The following is an 8,629-nucleotide window of genomic DNA, read 5'->3' on the forward strand; positions in this document are numbered from 1 at the left end:
CGGCTGTCTCCTCACAGGTTATATACCAGCCACAGGAGGCGGAGCCCAGCACATCCAAGTCAGAGAAGCTGGACCCACGACCTTTCCTGAGGGTGCTGGAGTCCATTGACAATAAGTACCCCCCTGAGGAGCGGGGCGACCTCCTCGTCTTCCTCAGTGGCATGGCGGAGATCAGCGCTGTGCTCGAGGCTGCCCAGACCTACGCCAGCCACACCCAGCGCTGGGTGGTGCTGCCGCTGCACAGCACCCTCTCTGTGGCCGACCAGGACAAGGTATCATCTGAAGCTAGGCAAAGTGGGACAGGTGGGGCCTAACTGTGTAGGCCCAGCAAGGAGGAGGGGGTCAGGGTGGCTGCACACAGGACTAAAAGGACCCCACCTTCGCAGAGTGGGCCACACTCGTGCAAAGGTACACCATCACCAAGTGGCAGATCCAAGCTGAGAGCCCGGGTCTTCTAGCCCCGGAGCACATGCTCTTAGCCAGAAGCTGGCAGACTCTATGTAAAGACCAGAGAGTACATGTCTTTGGCTTTGTGGTCTATAGGCCCTGGGTCATAGCTGCTCAGCTCTCTCCTAGCACCGAGATAGCAGCCACAGCTGAGCAGGGGAGACTGTTCCAGGGGAACTCGGTTTACAAAAGCAAGCGGCAGGCTGGCTGTGCCCCTGTTATTTATACATGCTTGACTGTCTCTTACCACTGAGAGAAGGGCTTGTGCAGAGAGCTTGTGGTGAGAGAAAGATGGGGCGCCTGGGAGACAACACGCAGTGTAGCTGGAGTCCAGATCATGGCAGGCAGTCAGGACAGGTGGACAGAGCTAGACTACACAGGACCTTGAAGACCCTGTGCATTCTTTGTCCCGAGGGCACTGGGGAGCCATGGGAGGGTTCTGAGTGGGGCTGACGGCAGTGCCAGGTTGTGCTTTAGCAGGTTCGTCTGGCTGCCCTGTGAGGGATGGGTTGGAGGGTGTGAGGTCGTAGTTCAGAGAGCAGAGAGGGAGCTGCAGCAGGACCAGAGTGGGAAAAGAAAGGAGGCCGGGGCAGGGTGGAGTTTGAGGAAGAGGGAGGGAATTCAGGAAATGTTCAAGATGTCCAGGAGCAGCTGAGGGGAGAGGGCCCAGAGAGGGCCCAGGACAGCCCAGGTGATGGGACAGTTGGTGTGCCATCTCTGAGCTGCAGATTCTGGAGGGGGAAGAGTTCAATGGAAGAAGCCGAGGTTGTCTCAGCACACGGGTGCGAGGCACCATGGAGCATCCGGGAGGCCACTGGGGCAGGTTAGTCCCTGCTACCACCTCCTCCGTTTCTCCAGGTATTTGATGTGGCACCTCCTGGGGTCCGAAAATGCATCCTTTCCACTAACATCGCTGAGACCTCAGTCACCATTGATGGGATCCGCTTCGTAGTAGATTCTGGTAAGGGCTGCCCTAACTCCCACCCACCATCCCAAGGACTTAGAAAGAAGGGTGGGGTGGAACCAGCAGATAGTGTAATGGTTACGTCACTGGATTTTCACGTGGCCAACCGTGGTTGAGTCCCTGAGCCAGAGGCTTGAAACTCATGCCGGTGCATGTGCACACCAGTCTCTCTCTGTCTTTCTGGAGAGCGCCTGTGCCCTATACCAAAATCTGCCCCCCCCAAAACAAAACAAAACAAAACAAACTTAAGTGCTGCTAATTAAACTTTTTATTTTTCTCTGTAGGGCATGTGCACTAGCCAGAGAGAGGGTGGGGGAAGTGAGGAATCACCCCATTTTTTTGAGAGATTTTTGCTATAGGACACATGCACTCGCCGGAAAGACAGACACAGAGACAGAAAGCAAGAAATCACTGCCTCTCTCCGCCCCCCCCCCGGGGGTGGCCACGGCCGCAATCCCTTCTCCTCCATTCTCGTCTCGGGATTTTGGGCACTCATGCACATTTCCCCAGCGTGAGTTTTAAGCCTCCGGGTCCAGGTTTCGAGCTGCAGTCAACTACAGAGGAGTCCAGTGACGTAACCATTATGCCATCTGCTGGTCCCAAGATGCGTCTCAGTTGTAGAGACAATAAAACATGAAAATAAGTTGGTTAGTGTTCCAGCAGATGAGAGATGGTGTCCTGTCCAGTCCCGAGAGCAGGAGGGACCTTCGTTCCGGCTGGCGGCATCTCGTCAGTGCCCAGGGTAGCGCCTGGGGCGTAGGAAGTGCTTAGTGTTAATACACCACGTGACTGAGCCTCCGAGGAAGCAAAGACTTGAGAAAAATGAATGAGAGAAAATGTGGCTGAGGAGATGATAGAGGAACAAGATGTAAAGGTGGGGCCCAGAATTAACCAAATGAAGGAGTAACCGAGGGTGTCCATGAATGGGGAGAATGCCAGCTGGGCGGCTGGGCGGCTGGCCACACATGGCTGCTACACGGATTCCCTCCCTCCTGGCTCCCTGTGCCCCACCCAGGGAAGGTGAAGGAGATGAGCTACGACCCCCAGGCCAAACTGCAGCGGCTGCAGGAGTTCTGGATCAGTCAGGCCAGCGCAGAGCAGCGCAAGGGCCGAGCGGGGCGCACTGGCCCCGGGGTCTGCTTCCGTCTCTATGCCGAATCGGACTACGATGCCTTTGCTCCGTATCCTGTCCCAGAAATCCGGAGGGTGGCCCTGGACGCGTTGGTGCTGCAGGTGAGGCATGGGCAGGGGAGGGACCACCCTGACTGCTGGTGCCAGAAGCAGCGGGGCCATTTAGACAGGGCACCTCAGGGTGGAGTGCCGGAAAGGGCAGAGCTGGCCATGCCCCTGAGGGGAGCTCTGCCCTCCCAGAGGTCAGAACCCTAGTTGAGGGGAGAATTGTTCCTCAAATGACAGGGTCATGGGAGGAGCCCCGTCACCTGTAACAGGAAACCCAACAGGAAGTGGCTTTTAAAATAGGATTTCTCAATCCATTTGTGTCATGACTTGTTCTCATTAGTCAGTATAGCTTGGGTCAGGCTGCCGGGCAGACAGACCTGACCACGGTTCAGGCCTCAGTTGGCAGGCAGTCCCCTTTATCAGGTCCCAAGCTGCGTTTCTCTTGTGGCTCCATCAGCTCCCTGGGACCTTTCTAACATCCGCGTCCACCCAGTCGGGAAGAGCATGGGAAGTGAACACAGGAGGGGCCAAGCCAGCCCTGCCAGCAGTGTGCTGCCCTGATTCCCCTTCCCCTGGTTAGAGCTCAGTCAGTGGCTGCACCATGGGGGAGGGAGGCTGGGGTGCAGTGTCTGCACTCAGGAATGAGCAGTGAGTGAGGTGGGGACCCCTGGTGGCACGTGCCCCAGCTCGCGTATGTGAGTGTGGGAGTAGCACACACTGGTGCCCCGCGGATGGGTGCTGCACGCTCATGTTTTCTTTTCTGTTGACTTCATTTTGATTTTTTTGAATGCTGGTTGAGCCCAGGTGGCGATGTGGTGGTGAAGCCACTGGACCCCACATGGCTGACTATGCAGTTTGAGTCCCAGATCCAGTGGCTTGAAAAACACAGTGGACGTGTGTGTGTGCCCAGGATCCCAGGAGAATGGAGGAGAAGGGATCGTGGTGTGGCCATCCCTCCTGGGGAGGGGGCTTTCCCACTTTCCCTCTCACTGTCTCTCTGTCTCTCATAGCACACGCCCTATGGCAAAAACCTAAAAACAACAACCACCCCCAAGGTAGGAAAGTTCTCGCTTGTTGAAGTGGATCAGAGATACCACAAAAGACCTTAGTCCTGTCTGTTTCCAGCCTCAGTCTCTGAGCTGCTGTTCTAATGATGGGGGTGATGGCGGAAGACACTTGCCGGCTCGCTGTGGGCCAGGCACCGGTCTGAGTGTCGGCTTGTAGACCCGTTGGGATCCCCACAAGCTCTGTAGGGCAGGCAGTCTGATGACCTAATTGATGTGTGAGGAGAAGGATGCATGGAGAAGTAAAGCGATGCCACAGGTCACAAAGCTAGCAGGAGTCAGAATTCCACGTGAGGCCATCAGGTTCCAGAGCGGGCGTCGTGAGTGCCACCTGGCTCTGGCAGCTGTGCATATCACCTCCCCCTCTAGTGTCCAGAGGCAGACTCAAGGCTGTGGGAACCGTTCTCATGAGCCTTCTGGCCAGTGTCCTACCCTAACCGTCTGCAGAACTTGTCACGTGTGCCTGTCCTGTGTGCAGTCCTTGTCCCAGGACCTGGCAGTGCCCGGCAGGGTAACTGCGGTGCTTCTCAGCCCCAGTCACATAGTGACTGCCAGTGCTCTGCCCTGCTCCCAGCTGCTAATGCGGAAGTGAGCGGTCTCCCGACATCACCCAGGCGTGGTCAGCAGGTGGACAGCGTGTCTTGTGCTCTCCAATCAGGGCCAGGTGAACAGGCCATCTGTGCTTTCTTCTCGCTCTCTTGTAGTCATGCGAGCCACCAGGCCAGCCCTTCCTTCACCCAGTTACCACACAGGAGGGGGTGAGTGTGTGCTGTCACGTGTCTTCCCCACCACCCACTGACCACTGCAGCCTCTGAATTGACAGAGGGCATGTGTGCTCACCCCAGAGACAGGAATTACCCTGCAGTGGCACAGGGTCATGCCGTAGACCTTTTTCCTCTTATTTCTCCACCTCATCAGGATCTAGGGCATGCGTGCACACGCCTCTGGGGTGTTTTTCAAGCCATCAGGGAGAGGATTCGAACCAGGGCCAGCCATGTGAGATCTGGCTCCCAATACACAGTGCTTAACCACTGCACTACAGGGATAGCCCAGTCTACTCCCCATCTCAGCCAGCCTTGATCACGGGCACTCCTGATGCACTGAGCAAGGCCTCTGGATTTGAACTGGGAACCTTCTCATGTGGGAAGGTTCATTCTTCCCTTGCAGAATGTCACATTGTGCCACTGCACCACTGTCTGGCTGCAGATCAGGGTTCTTTTGTTTGGACGGGAGATGGATACAACTCTAAGTATCAGAGGCAGAAAAATGGGTTTTATCAATTCGTGTATCCCTGTAGGGGTGGGGGGCCTGTTAGCTGGGAAGCAGTCCAAGGATTTCTCTGTCTGCTGTGAATGGGCTAATGTCCAGGCCGTGGGAAAATCGCAGTGGCAGTTCTGGGTTTCCCTTCTGGCCACTCGCAGCCGGAAAGGGTGCTGGAACCGCTCATTGTCTGCAAAGTCTCAGGAGTGGATTCTGATTGGCTCAGCTCAGTCATGTGCTCGTTCCAGTCAGTTGCCCGGACCAGGGGCTAGGGAAGCATGATTGGTCCAGTCAGGTCATGCACTCCTTTTCCATAGTTAGGGTCTGGGGAAAGATGTGCTGGGCAGGTGGACATGGCCTCTGCACAACGGGCCTTGAAGTGTCGTGAGCTTGTGATCCTCCCCCCAAGCCTCCCAGTCCCACCCCAGTGCCCTGCAGTGGTTCCTGTGTGGCCTTATCCCAGGGTTTTGGTTCTCGTTCTAGATGAAGAGCATGAGCGTGGGGGACCCCCGAACTTTTCCGTTCATTGAGCCGCCCCCACCAGCCAGCCTGGAAACTGCCATCCTCTACCTCCGGGACCAGGGGGCCCTGGATGCCTCAGAGGCCCTCACCCCCATCGGGTCCCTGCTGGCCCAGCTGCCCGTGGATGTTGTGATTGGTGAGCACCGCCCCCGCCCTGGGTGATCACACAAGGCAGTGGGAGCAGCTGTGGAGCCCTGCTTGCTCCAAGTGACCCACAGGCAGGTGGGTCTCTGCACAGGCGCTGTGCACCTGGCACTGGTCTAGGGACACAGCAGTGGACAAAGCAGACCGGCTGTCTGTCCTGGGGGGCTGACGTGCTAGTGGGGGAGGGAGCAGTGACCAGGAGAGTGAGGGAAACACGCGTAGGTTAGAGGGTGCCAGGTGTTGTTACGGAGCAGAAGTGAAGCGGGGGGTGGGCCTGGGACGGCTTGAGGGTGGTGGAGAGCTGCAGTCTTGGTGAGGCCTCCAGACAGGCCTGTCGTCGCCATCTGCAGGGAAACACCTGTGCAGAGAAGTGGGGTTAAGGGAAGGACCCATGCAGTTCCCAGAGACGTGCTCTCCAGTTGAGTTCTAGCGATGTCATGTGAGCCCTGATATGTCATTTAGAACTTTCTAGTAACCACGTTAACAAAGCAAGAAGGCGGCGCAGCTGCGGTGGTGCGCTGCTGCCACTGCACGCAGGCTGGGATGCACGGGGCCAGGCCCTGGTCCTGAGGCCGGTGCAGTGGCACCCTGGGGTACCAAGGCAGGAGGAATATGATGTGGTGAGACTCTGAAAAACCATAGGAATTGGGTGGCATTGACTTTGATACCATCTTTTTTGTTTGTTTGTTTAAGAGAGATTTTAGGTATAGGGTGTGCATACCCTCCAGAGAGACAGAAAATGAGAAATCACCCCACCCCCCCAGGGTCCCTTCTCCTCCAGTCTCCTCTCAGGATCTTGGACATACACACACGTGTCCTGTGTGAGTTTTAAGCCTCTGGATCCAGGACTTGAACCACGGTCAACTACATGGGAGTCCAGCAATGTAACCATTATGCCATCTACTGGTCCCAAACCATATCTTATTTAACATAACATAACCGAAACATAATTTCAACATGGACTCAGTATAAAAAAAGTACTGTGGTATTTGGTATTATTTTCTTATTCTAAGTCTTGGAAACCCGGTAGTTTACACTCACAGCACATCTCGGTGCAGACCTGCCGTGTTTTGTGTGCTCAGTGGCCCCCCGTGGCCTGTGGCTGCCATGTTGGGCAGAGCAGATGGGCACTCCTTGCAGAGGGAGCAGCTGGCGCTAAGGCCCTGGAGTGGTGACGTGCCTGGGGTGTTGGGGAACAGCGAGGAGGCCAGTGGGCTGCAGCACAGCGGAGCGAGTGGGCGGCGCAGGGGCAGCTGAGGCCGGCACTCAGTGTTCGCTCTCTGCATTTTGAGCACCTGCTCTGGCCAGGCCCTATTCTGGTGCTGGAGGTCCAGGGCCGAAGGAAGCAAAAGTGCCTCGCAGTGCACACAGGGGACAGTGAGCATGATAGATGCACCAGATGCGTGGTGTGGCATTTGGAGACCTGCTGAGGGGAAGCATGGCGGGTGGCGGTGATGGCATAGCTGGGCAGGGAGCAGCCCCGAGGGCAGCCAGGCCTCTTCCCAGAGACAGTGCCATCTGACCAGAGCCCTGACGGAGTGGAGGGCAGCTCTTCCCTGGCCCTGGGTCAGAACTGGACGGGAGACTGAGGGGTGGGGTAGGCCTGGTTTCACAGCCAGAGAATCGAACATTGGCCTGCTGGGTTGCTGAGGGCCAGGACGGGTGGGTCTGCAGAGCAGTGGAGTGCGGGACGTTTCTCGTGCCAGCCCTTGGGTTCGGGTCCTCAGGGACAGTCACAGACAGATGGTGCTCCTCGATCCCTGGTGTGTGTAGTCAGGAATAGGGGGTCCCCTGAGGGGGCCAGGGACAGTAGGTCCCCTGCCTTGTGCTTGTCGTCGCTGACCCCTGGGACAAGCACAACCACTGTGGACGAGGGCTTGAGAGAACACAAGGCCACGTACCCTGACTGCACTCGGGTGACAGATGAGACGGGCCCTCTTCCTGGGGTTCCCTGCTGTCCTGGGAGGGACAGACAGGTAGAGGTCCCAGGGCCACCTGAGTTCCCTGCAGCTCAGACCCTTCCCTGCGTCTCTCTCGTGTGCTGTCCCCAGCTCACCCTGGGGCCCCGTCCCTGTGGTCTTGTGGATGTCGAAACTGGCTGCCTCTCCCTCGTCCCTGAGTCATCCCCGCTGCTCCCTCCCTCCCCGTGAGGAGTTTGCTGACAAAGGCCTCGGTCTCCTGGCTCAGGACGTGGTGTCTCCATCACCGGTCCGCGGCCGCACCCCATCCACCCCGCAGGGCCACCACAGCACCTTCAGTCTGTTAATGCCGCCATGCCCCCCCATTGTAGCGCCACGGAGCCCGCGTGGGCAGGAGGCTGCAGCTCCGATGCCGGGCCTCCCCAGCTAAGAAGGTGGTTCTGTTTGCTTTGGAAGGAGACAGGGCCAGAGCAAGGAGAGTCAGAGCCAAGAAGCAAAAGGATGTTCTGTGAGCACTTGCTGGGGCCAGCAAAAGGTTTTAGGGACTTTTTATCATTTCACCCCCACCTGCAAGGACAGGCCCCCATCGTGTCTGGTGTGCAGATGAGGACACGGAGGCTGACCCCACCCAGGAGGGGACAAGCACCTGGAGAGTAGATGTCAGTGCCGGTCCAGGTGGTGCTAAGGCCTCATGCGAGTTACCTCGGGGTGGGGGGACTCCCTTTCCCAGCGGCCCAGGGTCACACAGTGGCAGACCTGGGAGGCAGAGGCACGGATGACCCCCTACCAGGCGGTGCTGGCCCCGACAGCTCAGTGGCCGTCCTCCATGCCAGGCCACGTTCCGAGCCTTCACGGGGTGAAGCACAGGGGTTAGAACTCAGGGCTGCCCAGCGAGGACAGGCAGGGGCCGCCGTTCCAGATGGAGACAGGCACAGCGAGTGAGGGGCCGGCCAGGCGGCAGCTCGGGTTCTGGGACAGGAAAGGCCTGGGTGACCAGCCCCGACCTTGCTTTATACCCACTTCGTTGTGCAAGGCCAGCTGTGTGACGGGCACAGGGAGAGAGGGAGGGCGTCAGACACGCAGCCGATCGGTCACAGGGCGGGCGGGCGGGCGGGCATCCTGGGAGGACT

At 57.9% G+C, this 8,629-nt stretch overlaps 1 protein-coding gene across 1 annotated transcript in view; it reads left to right on the forward strand.

Annotated features, from left to right (window-relative positions):
- DHX34 (DExH-box helicase 34) overlaps positions 1-8,629 on the forward strand; it is a 32,142-nt gene that overhangs the window by 13,292 nt on the left and 10,221 nt on the right. Inside the window, exons 4-7 of the mRNA XM_006142122.3 lie at positions 18-272; positions 1,306-1,408; positions 2,427-2,644; positions 5,398-5,572. Coding sequence (XP_006142184.1) covers positions 18-272; positions 1,306-1,408; positions 2,427-2,644; positions 5,398-5,572 — 751 coding nt within the window. The remainder of the gene's footprint in view (positions 1-17; positions 273-1,305; positions 1,409-2,426; positions 2,645-5,397; positions 5,573-8,629) is intronic.

This window comes from Tupaia chinensis, unplaced genomic scaffold, assembly GCF_000334495.1.
Source record: "Tupaia chinensis unplaced genomic scaffold, TupChi_1.0 Scaffold000067_1, whole genome shotgun sequence".
In the NCBI taxonomy this organism is placed as follows: domain Eukaryota; kingdom Metazoa; phylum Chordata; class Mammalia; order Scandentia; family Tupaiidae; genus Tupaia; species Tupaia belangeri.